This window comes from Sabethes cyaneus, chromosome 2 (genome assembly GCF_943734655.1).
Source record: "Sabethes cyaneus chromosome 2, idSabCyanKW18_F2, whole genome shotgun sequence".
NCBI lineage: Eukaryota > Metazoa > Arthropoda > Insecta > Diptera > Culicidae > Sabethes > Sabethes cyaneus.
The window spans coordinates 213,060,455-213,084,542 of record NC_071354.1 but is presented as its reverse complement, the minus strand read 5'-3'; the positions used below and the strand labels follow the sequence as shown (position 1 = coordinate 213,084,542).

At 39.3% G+C, this 24,088-nt stretch overlaps 1 protein-coding gene across 2 annotated transcripts in view; it reads left to right on the top strand.

Moving 5' to 3' along the window:
• Positions 1-24,088, top strand: part of LOC128737701 (uncharacterized) — a 378,170-nt gene that overhangs the window by 30,677 nt on the left and 323,405 nt on the right. For both annotated transcript variants that reach the window (XM_053832397.1, XM_053832396.1), the window contains exon 3: positions 15,225-15,430. In XM_053832397.1, coding sequence (XP_053688372.1) covers positions 15,391-15,430 — 40 coding nt within the window. In that variant the 5' untranslated portion in view covers positions 15,225-15,390. The remainder of the gene's footprint in view (positions 1-15,224; positions 15,431-24,088) is intronic.

The window sequence follows — 24,088 nt, the reverse complement described above, 5'->3', positions numbered from 1 at the left end:
CATAAGTGCACGCATACCAAAGGAATATCAAAAGCAAGCAGGAGTCGAACACTGCAACTAACAGTCGATGGACGCGTAGGTCATCTGGTTTCCTCCGTCTAGAAAGCAAGGAGAAGTGAATTTTTATCTAACTGACGGTCTTAATACGTTCCAGGTTATGTGTTTAGATGAGGGCACTTGGAACGTCGTCGGCAGGTCGTTTTCAAGCGTCGTGGTAGAGTTTCAACGATCGCAGATGGCCAACCAGCGATTCGGTAGACCAGAAAAGCGGGGTAATACTCAGCTTTGTTAGATTGGCGATGAATCTACAAAAGATAATATGGATAAAGATGGAATGTCCCTAAATGGCATATAGATCAAAAGTAACGTGATTTGTTCCAAAATTGACGATGTACTTAAGCGGCAATTGGTGAAATCCTGTGATGCTCGTGTTGATTGAAGGGCATTCTCCATTCGAAAGCATCATACCAATATTTCATTCAATATGCAATAGAATAAAACAGACAGAGCGGGAGTAAGATTTTGAATTTGTCACTCTCTAATGTTGGCTCTAGCAAAAGTTTTCGCTTTTGGAAATAAGAAATATCTTGCCTATAAACAATAAGGTAAAATGCTAACCACTGGTTAGCATATTGGCACATGTAACAATTCAAGATTTCATGATAAGCGTGTACAATAAAGTGCGCATTTTCCTTCAGCTCCATGTTCAGGTGGTATGCAAGAACAGGTGCGGTTCGTCCTCGTGAGTCCCAAATCCGAGACTTCAAATGTATTCAACCGATCAACTTAAATAAATTATAATTGCAGGCAAGAAAAATTAAATTTCATGTGCTTTAGTGTCTTACCTTATACTATTTTCAGTAAAACAGAATCTTCCTTGTGCTGACAAACTTACCGACTCGTCCCTACTACGCTTGTGCACTGTTTCAATCGTTCGCGAGCCCCGTCGGCTGGCTGGCGATGGATGGGGAGGTAGTTTTTCCTGAGGTAGCAAGCTTTCCAATGTTTAGTAGCTGGCATTATTAATCGCTGATGGCAGGCCTCCACTAAACTGTAGCTACTGTAGCAGTGGAAGCTGCCGTATTCAGTGCCATCCTCCTGTGCTACCGCTCGCCACCGCCGCGACGGAGTGAATCTGGATCATATTAGGGCCACATGGTTTGTAGGGTTATACGTTTGGTACGGAACAACATCGTCATCATTGTCGTCGACGCTGTTGTCGCTGTCGCTCTCACGCCTCGCCGTGTCGTCGTATCGTTGTAGGTGTGCCTCTGGAGGTGGTCCATCGACGACAACGCTCTCGCTGCTTACCTGTGGCCAATAATAAGTTTTGATCGTCCTCCGGAGCATACCTATAATAAAGCATATGCAAACATACTTGCCTGCCGGACGGGGTAATGTTGGGAGACAAATAAATGTACGAGAGCAGCGACACAACATGCAATCGCAGCCGTTTCAACAACGATAAAACAGAAGGATATGTGCCAGTTTGCCTCCAATCGTCCGAACCGTACTGGAAGCCGGTCCTTGCGTCGCCAGATAGTAGTGACGGGCGGTGGCCCCATGCGAGAGTGTGCTTAGCGAGCGAGCCGAGCGAGATCAAATGATGGCATATGGCAAAAGGCGAGAATAGCGAGATATAAATGTAATGATGAGAATAGTAACACTTTGGAGAATATTAGTCAGACAATAATAGGCTCCTATCGGGTCTTAAATTAGCAATAAATTCTACATAATTAATATTGAGGATGTTTATGCAAATGTGAGAGATCGGTGGTGTGTCACACGGGCATGCAGGATTCGTGTCACGTTATCGATGCGTTGCGGTGGCTGGAAGCGACGGCACGGAAATGGTGGCAGTAGAGTAAGATGGTACAGAACGTTGGTTAATTTAGTCGTTTTGTTGAAATCGTATTCGATTGGTGAAGTCTAATTCAATATGACATATTACCTTATTCTAGGAAATGATGCATTATGATGTAAACAAAAACAATTTAGGCTTCACAGTTTTCGAGGGTGGGAGATAAACCAAAGCAAAAGCTACAAAGTTACCAAATGCAGAAATAAACGAGTTCATCTTAATCACTTTCGTGTTCCACTAAAACAATAGTGTATCTCTGTGGCAATAAATCCAACTAGAGATTCAATTTAAAACCCATTCATTTCCAGTCCCGGGACTCTTTATCGTTTTAACAACTATTAAATCTGTGTCTATACCATAGACAAAACCAAACAGAACCCGAAAACGAATCTTGCCATCCCGAAGGGACAGTGGATGCTAGCTGATGTCCGTACGATGGTCAGCATTACTCACACGTGCAGCTAATTTCATAAAACAGAGTCCACGCAACAAAGCAACACCCCCATAAATATCATCGTTACATGCGATTAATTTCATTGTAATTTATTGTATTCGATAGTATTCCCATGTATCCGAAGCAGAAGAGGTGGGGCCCTTTTCGATTTCCGAAAATGTCCCGTTTCACCCCGAAAAAGTACGACACGGCTCAGCTGCGCCAAGTGCTCCGGGTCCGGTCGTTCTGCTCTGCAATAAGCAATTTCGAACGATTGAAAAACAATCAAATCTGTTATCGGTGGCTGCAACTTGTTATCTGCACACATAAAAGGGTGGCAGCAAATAAACCGATAAGCGCTATCTGTGGCGACTGGAGCTAACCTCGAGCGATTAGGTTGTATTACATCCAGTAATAGTTGGTTTTGAAACTTTGGATGTGACTAGTTGGTTCTTGCTATGATTTATGATATCAATGTTTTTAGCAAAATTGAGAGTTTAACGGAATTTAAGTTTTAATTTTTGCAGCTTAGTCATTATATTTAACATTTGTTGCCGGAACCTTTCGTCTTTCCTTTCTTTTGTTCGACACGCGATCCCAGCTTGTAAGCAAGCGATCGCTTACTTGCATGCTTTTGCACGGTTAAAAGGAGTTGCCTGTTTGTGTCGTGCGAAGTAATCCCAATTAATTATCATTTTTCTATAAAAGATTACCGATAGAATTACTGAAACTATTCGAAGGTGAGTGACCGTATTGAGACGATAGTCTTAAAGTTTTTTTTAGCCTAACAATTAGATATTAGACTTTTTCCGTTTTTTTGTCATTTAATAATGCACTGCGATAAGGGAGCTTTTTGTGTTTCACTTCCAAACAGTAGTAAATCATTGCTGCGAACCGGAGCGAGAAAAATAAAAATTATTCGTAATTAGAGATTTATGCACCGCGCTGAACTGCGCCCGCGGAGAGTTTGCCCTGTAAATTATGGATAGCAGCACACAGCTCGAAATTATTGCGTCATTGATATTCATGAGAGAATGTTTTGGATAATCGTTTTCATTATTATTTTTTGCTAGCGTCCACGGTGTCACTGTTGTTCATATATTCATTACGCCGGTTAGATGAATGGAATCCGGTGTTGGATCAGTGTATCTATTTTGATCCTAGTTTCCTCTGCATCCGGCCTCTAGCACTGGCTAAATCGGGCAGTGTGTTCACGTTTTGCTTGAATACCCTATCACCAGCAGCGGCACTCGGCGGCTTGATCAAATATAGTTGTTCAGATTATCAAATAACAATTTTCGAATGCATAACTTTTGATAATGTTGTTCGATAACTAGGGTTTGTGTATGTATTAGATAATGATGAAAATGTATTCGCTTACGCTTGCTATTAGCGTTATTGATGAGCAGGGACTGGATTGATGTGTTGTGGGTAAACTGATTTATAAATTCAATCGTGCGGTGGTGATCATGTGGAACACATGAAATTATAAAATTTCGATTAGAAAGACAAAGACGGGAAAAATGTATTTTCAAATAATTTAGGTGCAGCAAAAAAAAAAAAAAAAATGCGAATGAGCTCATGAAAAATATGATGCTTGGAGACAGCTGTTAACAAATCTTTTTGAATCATAAAATCTGCTTATATTTCGTTTCTTTAATGCTTTAATGCTTTCTTTAATGCTACCATCATACTTTTTAAAAACTGTAAAAAGTAACCCTGAAAAGGACTGTTTCGATTTATATACTCAGCTGGGCGAAGTCACACTTTACCGTCATTATGCGATGCAGGACCTTTTGTTGGACAGAGCAGGCTTTATCGCTTTCGTATTTTCTGCTTAAAGGGTGTCCCACACAGCGATGTCAACCTTCCAGACATTTTAGCATGCATAAATTTGGGACCCACCAATTATTTCAGTTCCTGTGCATTCTGATTTTACTAATGTTGCTTAAGCTTAAAGTACTCCACTAACTATTCTTGTTATACAAAAGATTAGATTGAGAAAACAAAATACAGCCAAGAAAATGATAGGGTCCCAAATTTATGCATGCACTAATGTCTGGAAGGTTGGCATCGCTGGTCCCACGTCAAATTGCACCACGGAAGAAACGCTGTAGAAATTTACCCATTGAGTATTTTCGCTTGAAAATTTGAGTAGAAGTAGTTTAGAGTGTATTGTTTACACTCTATTTTTATCGCGGTCAGTTTTTCGAAAATTGGAAAAATGGCGTCACCCGAAAAGCAACGTCGCGAATTTGTTTTGCGCAAGCACCTGGAAAATCCCCAACTCTCTCATCATGAATGATGAGACTTGCGTCAAGGCGGACTTCCGGCAGCTACCGGGGCTACTGTACTTCACCGCCCAGTACAAGTTTGATGTTCCGGAGGAAGTAAGGATGCAGAAACTTTCATAGTTTGCCAAAAAATACATGATTTGACCAAGAAATACATCATGTGGCAAACGGAGTGTGTCGTACGCGACTACAGGGACTGTAAATGGGCAGATCTACTTCATGGAGTGTTTACAGAAGCATCTGCCTTCTCTGTCGAAGCAACACGAAGGCCCTACGATCTCCTGACCGGATTTACCTTCGTGCCAATATTAAAAGGATGTATTGGAGTGATACGAAGCCAACGAATACGATACGAAGCCAACGATACAACGATACGAAGCGAGTCACTTTCGTACCCAAGGACATGAACGCCTCCAACGCACCGGAACTAAGGCCCATCGAAAAATACTAGGCTATTATGAAGCAGGGTCTAAAATTTTTCGACTAGGAACCAACACACCAAATTTGAACGAAATCGTAGCACTTTCACATTTGCTACTTTTCTTATTACGGGGACATTAACGACTAAAATTTTTGTAATAATCATTATTTTTTTATTCCAGATATTGATTCTGCAGTCTTTTTCGCTTATTTTGATGCTAAATTTGTAATGATCCGACCACGGGAAGTGGCCGAAAAATGATCATACACATAAGCATTCCAGTGCGGCGTGGTACAACTTCGGCGGTATAAAACGTCGCTCCTGGAAAACCACGATTTTCAAACTTTATGTACCTTGTTTGTAGTAGCTTAGTAAAGACTTTTATTACTTTTGAGGTTTGTAAACGAAACACAGCCAGAGAAAAAAGAAAAAGAAGACAAAATTTTATTTTTTCAGGCATTTTTTCTTTTTCTTTTTCGTTTTTCTCAAGCTGTGTTTTGTTTACGAAGCTCAAAAGTTATAAAAGCCTCTGCCAAGCTACTACCAACAAAACAAAAAAAAAGTTTATTCCAATATGTTGTGTTGTGTTCTGAGAAAAAGGTACATAAAGTTTGAAAATCATGGTTTTCCAGGAGCGACGTTTCATTCCGCCGAAATTGTACCACGCTCTGGAATGCTTATGTGTATGATCGTTTTTCGGCCACTTCCCGTGGACAGATCATTACAAATTTAATATCAAAATAAGCGCAAAAGACTGCAGAATCACAATCTGAAATAATGATTTTTTTTTAGTTTTGGTCGTTTATATTCCCTTAATATATTCTCAGATTTCAGTAAAAAATGTAGGGTGAAACAAGGCAAAACATACCCTTACACGACATTTTTGTGAAACGTTTAATCATCGTTCGATCTTTTCGACTTTTTCGACTTTTTCAACCTTCCCAACAAGCATGCCTTCTTGAAAATCTCTGGTAAAAGTATCGAATAAGCATTTTTCCTGTTCAAAAAAAAAATGCAAAAACCTTGCGTAAAATAGGGCAAAACAGACTACTAGATTATCTAGCATTAAAATAAAATTGTTCATATACCTTTTTCCTAACATTCTTCTTCTGTTCCAACCATGTAATCTCAAATTAGAGAAAGTTTGTGTATGATTCTTTCAAAACTATTAGAAAATAGGGGTGAATGGGGCAAAATGGGTAAAATATTTCCCGTCATTTTCGCGCGTTGAGACCATCACCAATCGATTTCACGCGATTTTTTGCATGAGAAAAGTTATTTTTTACCCCTTAAATTACACATTACACTGTGTAATGTTTAGAAAAGATTTGGGATAAAACACCTCTGGATATCGTGCGTGCCAGTTGTAACGCTTATTAATAACGGTTGCGACCGGTAACTAAAGCAAAAGGAGAAAGATTTGAATTGAACTAATTTAAAACAAGTGTTATGGATATAGGGGAGAGACGTCTACATTGAGACATTTTTTTCCAACAATTTTAAATTTTTTTTTGATGATAGCTACCAACGAGCTGTTTAATCCATTTGAAAGGTATATTCTTCTAGTTGCTTGAAAAAAGCTTCATTCGTTTTGGTTACAAGCTAAATTAATTATAACCACGAATGTGAAGGTGGAATTTTGTCTCACTGTTAACCAATAGGTGGGCAAAGTGAGACAACGAGTATTGTAAACTGTAACTGAGACACCTACTTGAAATCAATTTAAACCATATTTTTGGATAATGAAGAACAATTTAAAGGTCGTGCTGTTTAATGTGTCTACAAAGCATACATTATTGTTGGGTATGATTGAAAATTCCGATTATCTTCACATATAAATTTATACACATATACAGAACAAATCCTGGACACCTGACTTTGAATTTACACTTCACAATTTATTTACAGTCAATCCCTATGGATTAATTTGAAATTGAACACAAAAAAAAATTAAAAAAAAAAAAATGTCGAAAGTTATGTCTCAGTGTCACTTATGCCTCTGTGTCGCACCGTTGCCAATAGGAATGTTTTACGTAAAATAGTGACCTAGCGGAGTTAGGCATTTTCCGTGTGTGATAATTTTTATATTAATTTTATACAATTATTTGTTCGTATTGAATTAACTGGAAACGATTAATTATTCTTGTGCTGATATTCATTTTTAGACGAAACATTCAATAGTTTGATTGCTAATACATATTACGTTTAGACATGTTTTCCAAAAACTAATCGGATTCTGTTTGGTGACGGAACGGACGGAGTTTTTGTAACCGAAAGGTCGTCATTTTCCAGTACCTAAATTGTAACGATGTAAGGCTAAGGACATGCAGAAAAAGCGACCATTCAAGTGGTCTGGTTGCTGTCGTGTCTGCTGACATGTGCATGTGCGGTCTAATGCACGAAGGAAACGACAAACATGCATCGGTCGCTACAGCAGCGCTACTAGTTGGGCACGTGATGTTTCATCGACCAATCAACAGTGCAAATGTACCATGGTGAGAAAGTACTCAGAGTGCGGGTGGATGTGACGTAGCTATGTAACATATAGCGACGCCATGGGAAGGGATCTAATGAGTGACCATTAGAGGGTAATTAAATTGGAATATTGTAACTGTGAGTGTGCACTGCTTCATGAGTTAATAGAGATTACTTTTTACGATCAAATTGGAGTTAAATCGAAAATGACGTTGGGTTTTTTGATAAGGCCCAATTACTCACTTCTATTCTACCAAGTTGCTTATGAGTTGATATATAGCATTTTAATGAAGGTATGTTTTTACAAAGAAAGTAGTAAACGTTTTGTAGCTAATTAATTTGAATCAGTATGACTTTTTATCCATTTTATTTTATTGCAAACCAGGCAACATATAAATTCGTAAATAAATAAGCATTTTGTTAAAGTATATTTCACAACAGACTTAAAAAACATACATACATTACTCATTAATTCATTATCAAATACCAAAATCCTACGCTTAAGAACGCACGCATATATTGTTCGCATTAATTCGAACCGTTCCATCCTAGCAGCTATGCCGCGGACAATTGCAATTAAAGCTGTGTGTGCAAGCGGCGGCACACCGACACGCACAAACACCGATAACGCTAATTGTCCCATATGCCAATTACGGACGGTGAATATCCTCTTGCTTGCCAGTCAGCCAGCATAGCATTCCCTTATCACCCAATGACGACGACGACGACAACGACGCACCGAATGATGCGGCAAGGTGCAAATAGCTCGCTATAAAAATGGTTCAGCTTTTGGTCCATTTCCGGCTGTAATTAACCGGAATCGAAACTCCACTTTTTCCTCTTTCTCTCTCGGGCTGCCATCGACGTGACGGGAATGTTTTTTCGCGCATCAGTCTATAGGTCGAGCAGAAAAAATATTAATAAAAGTATGCATTTACGCATAAGCTCACTGCTTTAACTCTCTCGTACCTGTTCGGCAATACCGGTGACATGACGGGGTGTCAAGAGGTAGCACGCTATCTTTCCGATAAAATTAAATTCAATTCAATTGATGCTGGTGGAATTAAATACTGTAATTAAAAGCTTATTCGTTCAACAAAGTTATGTTCGACTTTTATAGGGGAGAACAGTGCACAGAAAAATTTAAATCAGTCAACAAGTGCTTTTTCAATTACTGTGAACGAAAAAGGTTCGTCGATGATTCGATGACTGTTGAAACTGAAAATCCATTCTTGTGACGGGGGCGACCACCCACCTTGCTGAGGTTGATGCGATGGTGGGCGACAGTTCCGTAAGCCATCGGGCATCGATGGTTTGCTGGTGTTCAGACTGATTTTTACAATCTGTAAACGACAACCAACGAACGAGGTGCTGCTGCAACAGGAACGCGGATAAAAAATTCATGTGATCCTTTCATAGTTACACCTATAGGGTGGCAGTGCACTGCAAAGCCTGCAATGAGTAATTATTCTTTACCCACACGGGGTTGAATGGGTTGAGAGACGAGTCGTCAGCGCGTGGGACAGAACTGGACCTACTAATGGTTAACAAATAACTGTTCATATATGTGCCAAAAATAGAATCTGACACAGTTTCCGAAGTGATTCGTCCAGTGATAGTAAGTCTTAGATGTACTGTTTAATATTCATTAGCATATGAACTGGATATGTGGTAAAGATAAGCATTTCGAAAGAGTAAAATCTTTACGAAAGAGTTCGTAAAGAGTAAACAAATGACTTATATGTTTTCTCATTTGACTCATTGACTCATTCGTTCCTCCGACCAGTACACTCAACTATAGGAGGGACTTTTGCACTAACAAGAGACTTTGGTGGGTAAATATAGAGTTCAGTCTGAAGGAAGAGCAAATGGGGGGCCTGAGAATAAACCCATGCTAAAGTCACTTGACATCGAATGGCTTGATTATATTAAGATTCGAACCTACGACCACCCGCTTGTCAAAGCAGACTTGCTAACCTTGCGGCTACGGAGCCTCCCCCCAACAGATGATACAATGACTAAGCACGTACTTGCGTGGTAGCAAACTGCGTGTGAAGTTTGATGCCTGTGTTTCTCAATTTATGATCGTTTTTGGAGTTGCGCAAGGCAGCAACATGGGGCCGTTGCGCCTCTCGCTGTTTTACAATGACGCAACTTCCTATTCGCTAGCGAATGTAGACAGGTGTATGATGATGACCTGAAACTATTTCTGATAGTTGGAAAAGTTGGCGATTGTCGCCGCTTACATGCTTTAAAAGTTTTGTGACTAATTCGGATTCATTTTCCCTTTCATTTGTCTAACTTGTGGTTGTGTTTACTGCCTTTCCTGGACTTTCCAAGCATTTTTCAAGTATTTAAAATTTGGTATCATTTACCATTTTCGGCTTTTGTGACCTTTACAAGCATTTTTGGTTTTTTTGGGCTTTAGAAACGTTTCACAGTGATTTGAAGCCTAATTCGGGATCATTTTGCCCACCTCGTTTGGTCTTTAGAAGCATATTAAAGAAATTTTAGGCCCAATCTGGTTTCATTTTCTCTTTTCACTTCTTTCTGGTCCAAGTAACAAATTCAGTTTTAAAGTGCACTTGAAGAGGTTTTTAGCACTTGCTTCTTAAAACCGATTATAATACTTCTTCTAACTAATTCTACAAAACTGTGACCCACACTAAAGAAGGTTTTCAAGAATATTTCTAAAGGTCCACTTATGACTTGTAATTTGTATCGATATCTTTTAACACTGTCTTTCAACAGTCACTTAAAACTAAAACAAAACCACCACAAACCTGCATCGGCATAACCGGTAGGGTACCGATACTTGAGAGAAAAAGTATTCACAGATATTGTTTTAAATGAAATAATGAATATGAAATAAATGAGAATTAAAAATAAATAAATAAATTGTTATACACCTGTCTACTTTGTTGTTATCATTTGAACTTTTAATATAGTCCAATTTGATGTCCTGAAGGTAAATTTTTTTGTTAAAGTGTAAACCACTCAATTCTTCAACTGATTTTATCTTTATACATTGAATCTAGTCAAATTTGATATTATGAAAGGGAAGCGTCATAGAAAAGTGAGCAGTCACCCTTTCCTTTTGCATTCATATACTACAAGAATTTGTTTGAAACTGTTGTCTTGCACGGAATCATGGCTGAAGGGATATTTGTGTATGTGGCGTGACGCAGCAATTCTTAAAGTGAGGAAAATCAGTGACTGTCTTACCCGACAATAGTTTTTGAGCGGTTCATTTGCTGCTTCGTGTGAGTTTTTTGCTTACAATTCTCTTCATAGTTTCAATTGTATTTCTATCAAGTATGCATTTAGCAGTAAAGTAGAGCGTCAAAAGGAACCTATAACATGCAGAGGACGTAAGCTAATTGATATTTTAATTGGCTGTCCACATGTTAGCTCTAGGACAATTGTATTTTAAATCAATTTCTCACTATGAATATGAATATATTTTTTTTTAATAATTTCATGAAAAAGCTGGTAATTACCATTTTTTCCATGTTGGGTATTTTTATCACTGCGACCATTTGTTTGATCTATTGTGATATATCCCCCGTTTTATTATAGCTATATTATCAAGATGACGCACCACTATCAGAAGTGATTGTCATTGTTTGACTAATAGCATTTGTCCAGCCCGGTGATGCACTTCGGATGAAGTGCACTACTGCGCTGAGAGTTGTTTTCCAAATATCAGAGGGTTCTAACTCTTTCGAAGAACCTTAATTTTTTATTGAGAATTGCCGGACATCGGCATAATAGGTGTTCCGAGTCTTCTTTTTCTGTGCCACAGAAGCGATACATATCATCTTGAAGTTTTCCCATTTGCTTCAGATGATAGCGGCTCGGATAATGTCCTGTCATAAGACCAGTGATGGTTACCATATTGAAACAAATTGTGTCCAAAGACTTATTTAAAAGAGTTACATCACTATAATATTGGAGGAATCAATATTTATAAACGCCCACATGCATTTGGTTTTTATTTCGAAAGTAGTGAAAAGCCTTGTTCGCTACTTTTCCAAAGGTTTTATCTGAAACTATCATAAAGCGCCAATAAAACTAATATTTCTTGCACAAAGCAACGCACATTTGTCCGAGAGCGCGATTTATTCATCTGTATTTATTGTGTTCCTGAAGAAGACAAGTTGCCCTGAAATAAAACATACTTGACTGTTGTAAGGCAATCAATCTCTTCTAGTATAAACAAAGAAAACGCCAGGGAAGTGTCAAGTCCATAGGAATAATCATGCATCACTATGCTGTACATCTACCTTGTTTTGTGATTTCACCGATTGTTCGGATGACGGAGTGTTCAAAATATGTGTTGGAGAGATTTTTGCTCAATTTTCTCCATATTTTGGTATCCATTTTGACAGATTAGTTGCTTATGCTAGAATGCTCTTTTTTAAGAGTATGATTTTTTTTCAAGCGTTTGCGGTTTTAAGAGACTTTTACTTGTAGCAGTCTTAAGATTAATCCTTTTTACAGAAGAATATCATATAACTTTGTCAAAGCTATTATCAAGTTTTGTGTAAGCTATAAAACGACATTTTTAAACGGGTATTAAGTATCCTTCAAAACCGCTTATAAGGTGAATCTATAATTGTGATTAATGGTAGTTTTATTGTCGGTGTTTCTTCAAGGCTTTTTCAATCATATGTTAGAACTATTAATCAATTAAAACAAAATTATCTTGAGATAAACCATCATAAACCCTGATAGACTTTGCTATGCTGCTGATTAAACTACTAAAGGAAATTAACAAACTCAATTTACTAATGGATAGTTACATGGCTTAGTAGTGTTTGTCGCCTTTTCTGTTCTTAGGGAGCGTTTTACAGCGATGTGAAGCTTAATTTGGGATAATTTTTGTTTTTCGCTTTTCGCCTTCGTCTTAGGATTCTTAGTCACAATCCTGAAAGAGCCTAAAATTGCTGAAAAACGTTTTTAATAGTCAAATTTTGAGCTAATTCAGGATTGTTTTCTTTGTTCATCTTTTCTATTCTTTAGAAGTGTTTTTCAGTGATTCCACAAGCAACAATGAGAGTTTTATTGTACTCTTATGGAGGTTTTCATAGCCAATTTTGGTCTTAAATGACATCATAAGAGTGTAATAAAATCCAAATTGTTACCTGGGTCTACACTTCATTTGGGACCACTTACGCGTTTCATTTTTCTGGCCCATAAAACCGATCCGGAGCTTAATTTGACACAGGTTCCCTTTGTCTTTGCTGTTTTTAGATGCGTTTTCGTCTTTTATGACCGTTTTTTTCGCTTTTTCTGTGCAAGCGCTTCAGAAATTTTAAATTAATTTGACGTATTTAATGTTGATTTATTTTGAAACTACACTTTTTAGCCCATAAAAGCAGGTAAAATTAAAATAAAGCAAATAGTATTAGGTGGGATTGAGGAAAAGCTTTCGTTTATCGAAGCTAAAAGCCAGTGTTTCCATCACTACTAGTCCAAGTACGCATTTGGCAATTTTCGCAACTTTCTCGTTCAATTTCTGGGCTCGGTATGCATTAGACAACCAAATCCAAATTCATCCTTCTATTGCTCCGGTAAGCATCCGGCAGCTTCTCGACGGTGAACTTTTCCGCCCCATTTGCCGTCAATAAATTCCCTTGCCCCCTTCCTTGATAGGAAAAACTTTCCATATGAAATCCAAATCATTGCTATTAGTATCAATTTGTATCCACTTAATTTTAGGCTCTTTCGGGTTTCCCGCTTTCCTCTTCGCTGGTTACCCTACCCTCTCGCTCTCTACGTTGCACGATTGCCAAATTGCTCTTTCGTTGAGCTGTTTATCGAATATTTCGTTGGAAAAGCCAAAAACCGTACGGCAAAGGTGCTTCGGCAAGCTTCCTTCAGCTTGAAACCATCTTCACCAGGAGAGGAAGGAGTCAAACTTCAAATCCATGCAGACTTCGGTAGAGGATTTGCGACTATGGGAAATAGATCCCGCACCATAGTTGGTGGATTAGAGCGTCGTCACAGTCAACTGACGTCGTTGGTTGGCGTCTGTCGGTGTTGTTGTCGTCGTCGTCGTCGTCGTCGTTGTCATCATCGTTTCTAAGCCTATGCTGACTGTGAGGGGCGGTATGGAAAACCAAGCTTTTGGCTAAGAATCGGTTTGATTTTGTGCTGATATCCAATTTGTGCCGCCGCCCGGTTTGTTCTCCGGTCGGAGGAGAGAAAGACAATTTTGCGGTAGAAACTATAGCGGTGTAATCCTGGTGTTGAATAATTTTCCTCTGATTTTTTTGCTGCCGTAAGCAAACGTATGGCTTCGCCAAATCGTACCTACTGAAAGTTTTTCGTTGGAATGAATGTAATGGGAAGGCTCAGTATTCTGTGGAGGTGAGGGATTTTCGAAATGGATTGCGTAGAAATGGAAACTTCCCAATCGGTTGCGCGGGGCTGGTTTAGCGAATTCGATTCTATTGAAGGATTATGTGGCGAATTGAAATTCATTAAAGTGATCATATATCTTTGAGTAATCGGGGCTTTTGTTGGCGTTCTTGAACTAAAACTTAATGTAACAAAAATTAATCAGAATTAAACATCACAATGGATGCTGCTGGTTTGTTCCTAAAATATTCAATGGTATTTCCTCCGAACACAAATCGCATCGAATAGAGGTCAGTTGTATGCGCTTCACACTGCTGGGGTGGTCTGGGATGTAAAATGATTTAGTGAAGCCTCTGTACTACGTAAGCGTTTTGTACAGGAAAAGCCCCCACAGGGAACCGTCACAGAGGCAGTAGTGGAACAACCAGTCGAGGAAAGTCGACAAAGTAGCTTAAAATGATGAACGGTCGTTACACAATGTTTTGGCGCAAAAGAAGAAACATTATTTTTTCGGTTTTCTTCTCTTGCTAGGAGAAATCAGACAGTCGCTAGTGAAAAAGTTGCTCGTTGTCACTGTCGGGGATGTGATTTCAGGGCACCATATGTACATATATATATAGTGTCATGTCAGTAAGCGATGGAGAAAAAATGAGTGTTTCATGATAAATGAGCTCGGAATTTGGGCTGAACTTGTGACGGACAAGCATTCATGTTTAACACGATCTACGGAACGACGGCAGCCAGCATGCGACGGGAGGAAATGTAGCGAGTTGAAGATTTATGATATTATGCAACAGATATCCTTATAATCGCTGGCACTTCATCTCATCGTCGTCGTCGTCGTCGTCATCTTTTCATGATGCGGAGCACATTCTTCAGCATCGACATTTCCTTTACCTTCGCTAGCAGGTGGGGTTTGCATTTGTGACAGAGAAACGACTTTCCTCCAGGGTAATGGATTTATTTAGCATATTTCTCGCTGTACGGGGCCGACTTAACATATGCAAATCTGAACACTGCATTTTGTGGCTCGTGATGCTGGTCGGAAGGTGGTGTCAAAGTATTCATCAATCTTGTTGCTGACGACAGTTAAACTCTTACCGTGTTTGTAATCCCTAGACCAGAAGCAACATTTTCAGGAAAAACTTTTTCAATTCCATCCGGGGATATTTACATAATAAAGTAGGACGATAAAACTTAATCAGTGGTTGCACGACGTTTTTTTTCTTCGTTGAAACTGCATACTACAAGCTCATAATCTTCCCTCTTTAATGGCTGTAATGCATACTTGAAGTTATTTCACTAGCCACTCATTCAGTAGCGTTTTATTATTGTTAATTTTCTCCATTTTTTTCTTTGGATTCTTTCTTACAGGAGGCGCCATATCTCTAGCATAGTCCGGTGCGAGTGGATGCACCTCTTCCTCGGCGGAGCCTGCCAGTAAGAGAGCACTTCCGACGCGGAAACTGCCCGCCGGAAGAGGATGGTGAAAGCAAGTTTTTGCTGTTCATCGTAATAACCACTTTCCGACGTCTGGGCAATGACGTCACAGGCCGTCTACTGTCTCAGCCTTCAGATACGTAAGTTGATATTTTGCACGGTTTGATTCACTGCGTTGCGATACGCTGGCTGGCTAGTGTATACGCCTTTTTGGCGGTGGGACATATTTATTAGCTTTTCTATTTTATGCGTTTTTGAGTGAATTTCCGAAATAGGCACTATGTTTTTGATCAACATCGCCGATTTTTTTTATCTCTTCAAAATCAACAATTGCCCTTGATGATGAAATAATAAAATATTACTGTCTTATAATATTCCAATTTTCTTAGAGGTTTGTGAACGCTATAAAAAAAATTCCTATAGAAGTAAGCCAGGTTTAACAAAGAAAAAAAAATGTATTCCTTTTAAAACAAAAATCAATATGTAGAAAGGATAAATTTTGGCAATTTTATATTTGTTATTACAGCAACACGTTGATTGAACTTCAATCAATGATTAACCGTTAGATAATGAATATAATGGTTGAAAGAAGGGGAACTTTTTTAAACATTGGATTCAAAAACGTTTTGACTTAACTGAAAAGAACAGTAGAAAAGTTTTAAGTGGATTATTGCTGCAGAAAATTTCAAAAATTTAGGCATAATATCCTACAATTTCAGGAGCCTAGATTCTGGCTGAGTCTCAGTTAAAAATGAAGGAATATTGTTTTTTTGTGTTATTTCCTGGTGTGTGGAAGTGCTGGAAATTCCTCAGCTGAATTTAATTTAAGAAGTCATCAGTATCCGTCATTCTAGTTGTGATATTCAGCCCTTTCTTGAGAAGTTTTGGGGAAAAATGATTTTTACTCTTTCTAGATTCCTAGACTCTCCAGCAGGGTTAAATGAGAATGGCTCTTTACAAGATTGTTTCATTCTGACAGCTCGCAATTTTTATGCGGGACATGTCGAAATCTTCTGCATGGCATCGGCATGATTCTCCTTGCATTTTAGTAGTAGGCGGCCGTATGTCCCCGACCCGAGGCGGTTTATAATTCGTTGCACAAAGAGGCCTAAGAGAGATGAAGCTAGACCACGCAGAAGGTTCATTGGAATCTTTGGAATTTTTAAATTGGCGAATCCCAAAGTTCAGAAGGTCCTTGACAATTAGACGAGAGTTACTGACCACACGAATGTGAGTGCGATGTCTCAGCGTAAAAGGTAACTAGCAATAATCTCGTTTGCTTATTTTAGGTTCTTGATGGAAATACCTAGCTTGTTGCGACAGACTTAAGGAATCTTGGACACGGCTACGGAATAATGATTAACTGAGTTTCAAGAACATTGCAGGACATTAAATGTTCACGTTCAGTTCTTATGCAATTTTACAACCCAGAATCCACAGTCCAGCGGATTTCTCCGTGCAGTGTTTGTTTCGGGGGGCTGGCTCTTGTAACGTGGGCTTATTGATTTCGGTACATTAACGAAAGCCCGAGTCGTATTTAGCGCGAAGTAAGCTGAAAGTCATTACCAGAAGTATGGTAGATCGAAGAGATCCATTTGATCTATACTGAATGCGTAACACATAGTCAAAGTTCTCAAATATGATCACCATTACAAGCAGGGAAAAAGCATACATGAAAAAAGCTTAACCAAAGCACTCGCTGGGAAGTGCCTTGTCTACACTTTTTATGCAAGGTATACCAACGTACTGATCACGTACTAATTTTTTGCAAATCATGCCTTTTACGTGAAAAAATTTAAAGTTTGATGGAAAAATCAATCAAATCACAGATCTATATAGAAAAAGTTCGCCGTATTTCTTCATCACATATAGTTTTCTGGCAATGGGAATGATTTACAGAAACGCACTATTTTAATTAGCTAATAACTTTCATTATGCTTCTAAATTTTAAACATTTTCAATCCAGAAAAATAAGTTTTGCAAGAAAATGTGAAGTGATGGATGTTTCCTGTTGAGTGTTTAAATTGTAGCAAAATTGTAACAACATCCTGTTAGTAGAGTTTCGTTAAAATTACATAAGGCCTCAAATTTTCTAACACAAAGATAATTTGAAATATTGACTAAATGTTGGACAAAACCAATTTAAGATTCAATACAGACAACATTAGTTAGTTTTGTTAATTTTGTTTTGATTTTTTTTGGTTCTCTAATTTATTTTAGTGTTCCTATGTATATTGGTTAAATTTTCCGACTACTTTAAGACAATATTTCATTCCAATGTCAGGTGAAATCAGACCACCTCCCAGCTGGCTTGAAATACGACGCTGGCGCTGGTCTAACAAGTCAGTCGTCGTGTTTTCGAATCTTAGCTGGAAGAGACTGTTAAAGTCAATAGGAACGTAGCGCTTTCCCCGCAATTTTTCTGTACTCTACCAGCTGACTGCGAAATTTGTTGAACAAAAGTAGAAGCATAAGTTCCGAAAACGGAATGTAGCACCTAAACTTTACCTTGCTGTACCAGACGTAATTGATTTCGATTCTGATAATTATTTTATATTGATATGACATCTTCAATTAGCTTCAGTTCAGCCGTATTTTTTGAGTTGTTCCTCTATAAACTCCTGCTTAACCTATTAACTTGCTGTATAAAAGTAATGTTTCAATTTATCTTCCGTATAAAAGTAATATTTCAAAGTGGTTTCAGAATCATTAAATTTTGATAGCCACGTTGTTTCAATTTTAAATTCTGGATTTTCTACTATAAACTGTCATTTTAGTAGAACGTATGCATTAAAAAAATTAACTGATTTTGGCAATTTTCTTTGTGATTACCCTGCCACTTAATGGCGAATCCATTTACACATCGTCAATTGTAGCAACCCTGTTGTGTACCGAAAAATTTACAGCGTTGTCAGTTGATTTGAAGTCGCCACGGCGAAAACAGTCAAGCAACTACGCTCGATGCTCTGTTCGTACTGCCTGCTCCATCCCGGAGCGTAAAAGTTGGAGATACTTCGTGTCCGCTGGATATGACCAATCCGGCGTTTACAACCCTCGCCCTTCTGAAAAATGACGAGAGCGCCGAACGGAAGTCTGGTTCCGATCGTCCGTCGGTGTTGTGCGACCGTAAAGGGCAGCAAAAGCTGAAGAGGAACGCTGAGAGAAAGTTGGCTTCATCGTACCGCGCCTTGAGTCGAGAGGACGGAGCAATCGGCCAAACGATGAAGAAGTGCCTGGCGAAAATGGACATCTTTATGCAGAAGCGTCAGTTAACCAGCAATCACCTAGAAGGAGCTACCGAACGTGCTGGTGAAGGCTGCAACGGCGGTGCTTGGTGAAGAAACCTCGAGTGAAATGATTGGTATGACGAGGAATGCTTCAAACGACGGAGAGGAAAAAAGAGCTTGGAAAAACTATCCAAATATTGCCAGGAGGGAGAATTTGACCAACTATCGATGAACGTGGAATGAGTTGACCACGAAGGAGGGAAAAGCGCCAGAAGGAGGACAGACATCGTGATGAGCTAGAACAACTATTCCGGACGAATAACCCGCACAAGTTTCACGAGAAGGTAAACCAAACTCGTAAAGGTTATACACTGAAACCCTATATGTGTAGGGACGAGGGAGGGAATCTAATCACAAACGAGCGCGTAGAAGTAGTTCTTCGATGAGTATCTTAACGGTAATATAGCAGAAGGAGACGCAACGGAAATTGACCTAGGAGTGCTTACAAATGATAACAGCGTGTCAGCTCCCGATCTTGAAGAGATCCGGCGAGAAAACGGTCAGCTGAAAAATAATAGAGTCAGCGGAAAAGACTGATCCCCGGTAGAACACTAGAAAAATGAATCGCTTGCAACGTAATATTTCAAGAGTTCGGGAGGAGGAAAAACTACCGGAGGAGTGGACGGAAGGTGTGCTTTGTCCTATCTTTAAAAAGAGCGATTGCTGTAATTACCGCGGCATTACGCTGGTCAACGCCGCATGCAAGGTGCTCTCTCAAATTTTGTTACGTTGTCTATCTCCAATAGCAAAAGAATTCGTAGGGCAGAATCAGGTTGGTTTTATGGGGTTCGTAATGTTACGGATAAAATTTTTGATCTTCGACAAATCCTTCAGAAATGTCGGGAGTACAACGTGCCAACGCATTATATTTTCGTGGATTTCAGGGCAGCATACGATACAGCCGAGATGTAATTCGGCGAGCGGGCATCGAAACGAGGGGAATGATCTTTCTCAAAAGTAGCCCACACCTAGCCTTTGCAGACGACGTCCGCAGGTCCTCCGCAAGACGCTTCGATCAAGAAGCATACGCCGCCGTACAAAGCAGATGGTGTACAAAACGCTAATCAGACCGGTAGTCCTCTACGGACTTGAGACAGTAACTTACGGAAGACATACGTGCACTTGAAACGAAACGAAAGGTGTTGCGGACACTTTTTGGCGTAGTGCAAATGGCTCGACCAGGTGGGGCTCTTGGTCATAATGAATGATGATACATATTTGACTCTGGACGGCAGACAGGGGACCAGGTACTTTACGTTTCCTACCAGGGAGGTAAGCGATGACGTCACATATATTTCGCACATTAAGTTTCTCAAGAAGATCCTTATGTGGCTGACGATTAGCGAAAAGGGAATGTACGAACCGCTGCTCTTTCCTTCATGGCTTGCGGTAAACGGGAAAGTATATAGTAAGAAGTACCTTCCGGAAGTTGCTGCCTTCATCAATAAGTATCACGCAAAGGAAAATGTGGTCTTTTGGCTGGACCTAGCCTCCGTTCAATATGCTAAGTGGTTACTGAAGGAGATGGACCGCCTAAAGATAAACTTTGTACTGAAGTCCGCCTACCTTTCCAACACCCCCCGGTATGATTGATAGAAAATTTATGAGCGAACCTATAATGGAAGATCTACTGCAATAATTCAGTAGCCAATACGGAGAAACGGTCCACTAACTAACCCCGTACAAAGTGCACCCTGTACAAAATTCCTCTTTATGTTCTCAACGGGCACGAAACGTGGGCAATGCTCGAGGCGAGTGCTCGGAGTTTTCGAAAGACTAGTGCTAATAACGATTTTCGGCGGCGTACCGGAGAGCGGAATATGCAGGCGGAGGATGAACTATGAACAAACTCAGCTCCGTGGTTTTTTTTTATTTTCTTTATTTTTACAATTCATCTGACTTGTCAGTCTTAATGAACTACGCTATAATAAGCTAGAGCTTGTAATCAATCGCTTAAATTTATGCAAAGGTTCACCAAATTCGAAATATTGTTCAACACGACTAAACATTCTAGTACACGATGCAATCAGTTCATTGCGGCCAAATTCAGTGCGGTGAAAGCGGTTGGTCAGCAGTGAGGATGGTCGCAGAGTCCTTTGTGCTGCGCGAAAGTTCACCAGCGATAGTAATTGCGGCGAGTTAATCACGCCGTGTAACAGTTTTGCCACAAACAAAGCTTGTTGGATGTTCCGACGACGTTCTAAGGTATCTAGACCAAGCAAGCGACAGCGATCCGGATTCGGAGGTAGATTTTCCGGGTCCCGCCAAGGCAAACTACGCAGGGCCAATCTTATGAACCTCCTCTGCATTCGTTCAATTCGAAGGTTCCAATAGAGTTGATGTTGAGTCCAAATTAGGCAAGCATTTTCGAGAAGAGGACGAACTAAGGAGCAATACAGGGCCTTAAGGCAATGCGGATCTTTAAAATCTCGTCGAATTTTCGCAATAAATCTCAACTGGCGAGTCGCTTTTGAGATCATCGTTGTACGGTGACGATCGAAAGTTAGTTTCGGATCGAGAATCACGCCAAGGTCATTCACATGTTCAACCCTTTTCAGTATCTGGTCATCAATTTTGTAGTCGAAAACTATAGGCAATTTGATTCGGTGAATTTGATTTTGAAACAATTTATTTCCAACAATATATTTTTAACCATACATTTTTCCAATTTACAAATGTGTCCAAGAGAAGTTGAAGGCGATAACAATCCTTAATGCAACGAATCGTCAAGTAGATTTTAAAATCATCAGCATAAACCAGTCTACATCCTCTTTCAAGGGCAGAGGTAGCGTCGTTAAAGAATAGAATAAATAAAAGTGGTCCTAAGTTACTGCCTTGTGGAACACCAGATTGAATACCAGATGGTGAACACAATAGGTGGTTAAGGCTGAACGGATGCGATGGGCAGGGTATGTTGCAAGAATGGCGGACAACTACTCTGCAAAGATGGCGTTCGCTTCAAATTCGGTAGGAACAAGACGACCAGGGGCGCAGCGAGCAAGATGATTAGACCAAATGGAGCGAGATCTGACGGAGAGCACGCGGTGTGCAAGGAATTGTAGAGCAGTAGCCGTGCAACCGTGCAAGTTGGAGTAACTTATTTCATCAGGCTTTGTCTCAGGATGACAAGCCAACTAAGTAAGTAATATGGAGAAGCAGCTGGTCGCGAAGGCCACGGAAGAGCTGAAGAGCTCGCTGCCATACATCTTTTCATCGGTCATGCCTAAGGTTTCGACTAGCTGTTGCAAGGCCGCCCGGCAGGCAAGAATCTTAATAAACCTTGGATTAATGCTTTTATATTAAGATGGTATCAGTATTTCATTGCAAAAAGGATAATGCATTGAAAATGCAGAAAGAAATTTACTGTCCTTGTAAATATGGTAGCCCTAGAAAGGTCAACCATATTTAGAAGGACAAAATATTAACAAGGGGAAAATAATTGAGTCGAGTGGCTCATTTTAAAATTTTGACGGATCAGTGATCAGGGAGATTTTTTGGTCGTTATTTTGTGATAAATTTATTTTGCATGATTCGTTATCGAAAACAAGAAATATAAATCAAAGTGTGAATAAAAATACTCCAACAAAATAATTTAAAGGCCAAAATAAGATGACGCTAACTCTCGTAAATGATAATATTTAAAATCGACTAAGAGTTTGCCCTACTTTTTAAAAACTCGGTTGATCTAATTTGATTTAACAGTTTCGAACGGCAGCATTTCTCTCCTCTGTTGACCGAGGCCGGGCGGCAATATGCTCTCGTATACCGTTACAGAGTTACAACTTCATGCTACCTAAATATAAGAGAACACAAAGTTAGTTTTATAAATTGCTTCCTGTCATGCATCATACATCATCGAAATGGACCGGCCTGCAACTACTCGGTCGGTACACAGTGCTGCTAGTCGTCGATCCATTTGCCTAAGGACCTCGGTGACTGGGCCCGGTCTCTGAGGTGTAACCGATTTGTGGCTTTACCTACAGTCGTCAGTGGTCGGCACTACCACGAAGTGGTAAATCTAATTCAGCTTTTATCCGCTCCCAGGCAAGAAGAACAGACCAACCGACTAACAGCAACATCTAGAGAGAAAGAGTGTTTTAAGGGAAAAGGTTTCTATTTGTTTTCTCACACCTTGAACCGTGGTAGGTTTTGCGTGGAAAAGACTTCCTTGAAAATCAGTCATAAATTTGCTGTAAATCATTTGTAGGAAGGTAGTTAGTAGGGGAATTATGTATAACGTGCCCCCCGTGGCCAATGTGCCCCCCCTTCGTTTTTCGCTAAACAAGCGAAATTAAAATGCAAAACCACCCAGAAACCATAGTATTTGATGGAACTAGCCTACTATGCAAGTATGACAGTTGTCACATGCTGTAAAAACAAAACAAAAATAAATTTGTTTTTGAGCAGCTTCCGATGTAATTTTTGGCGTCATTTCCATAAGCTATTTTCTTGTCAAAATCTGTAAATAACCGGTTGTTGCGATTCGATTGCGTAAAGTGAACTTCAAAATGGCATCCCTGCTAAAAATAACGGAATGAAACGCTTGACTTGCTTTAACATTTAATATTTTTTCAAATAAGTAAAAGCAGGCCAAAATGCCCCACTTGCGGTGGTGCAATTTGCCCCCCTTGCAAATGTGGCTTTAAAACTATGTAAACAGATCTAAGTTGAAGTCGATTGCCATTATTTAATTCAATTAGTATTGTAGAGTAACCGTGGTGGGAATAATTTATTACCAACGTCCAAATTCTAGGTAATTCAACTACCCGGTACAAAACGCCACAGCTGCGTATAATGTGCCCCATGCAGAAAAGAAAAAGTGCACCAGAAGGCCGAAACTAGGTTTATTTTACATAAAATAACGATATTTTGCAAAACAAAGGAAATAGTTTTACTTTCTACAAAATAGAGTTGGTCTGTCACTGGTAGTAATACTCAAATTACCGCATTGGGCATATTATACCGCAGGTGGGGCATTTTACCCCGCGCAGACGAGAAACACAACATTTAGGTGCTTTTATTAAATAATTCCTAGCATGTTTATTCCACAATACTAAATGAAATAAACAATTGCAATTGGTTGTCAGCTTAAGTACCAACATATACACGTAGTTGTAACGTTAATTTGGGGAAGTATAACGGAGATATATCCATTTATTCTTAGGGGGGGCACATTATACACTTTTCCCCTACGTTCCGAAGTCAAATACTTATTTTCTTTTTATGCTTTGACCACCTTCAAATGTTTATCTGGAGGAGGTGGAAGTGGAACTAATTATGTCCACTAACTACAAGCTACGCTTATTTATTCATATTTCCGGTTCGAGATTTTTGCGCAGTGTAAAGAATTTATTTCTACGATTAATTAAATAATTAGTAAAATAATTAAAAGTAAATTTACTAGTAAATATTACTAGCAAGGATAGTCAAGACAAAAAGTTGAAGTTGAAGAAAGAATGTAACTATTTTCTAAGAGAACAAATCAACTTGACAACGTACATAAATGATTCC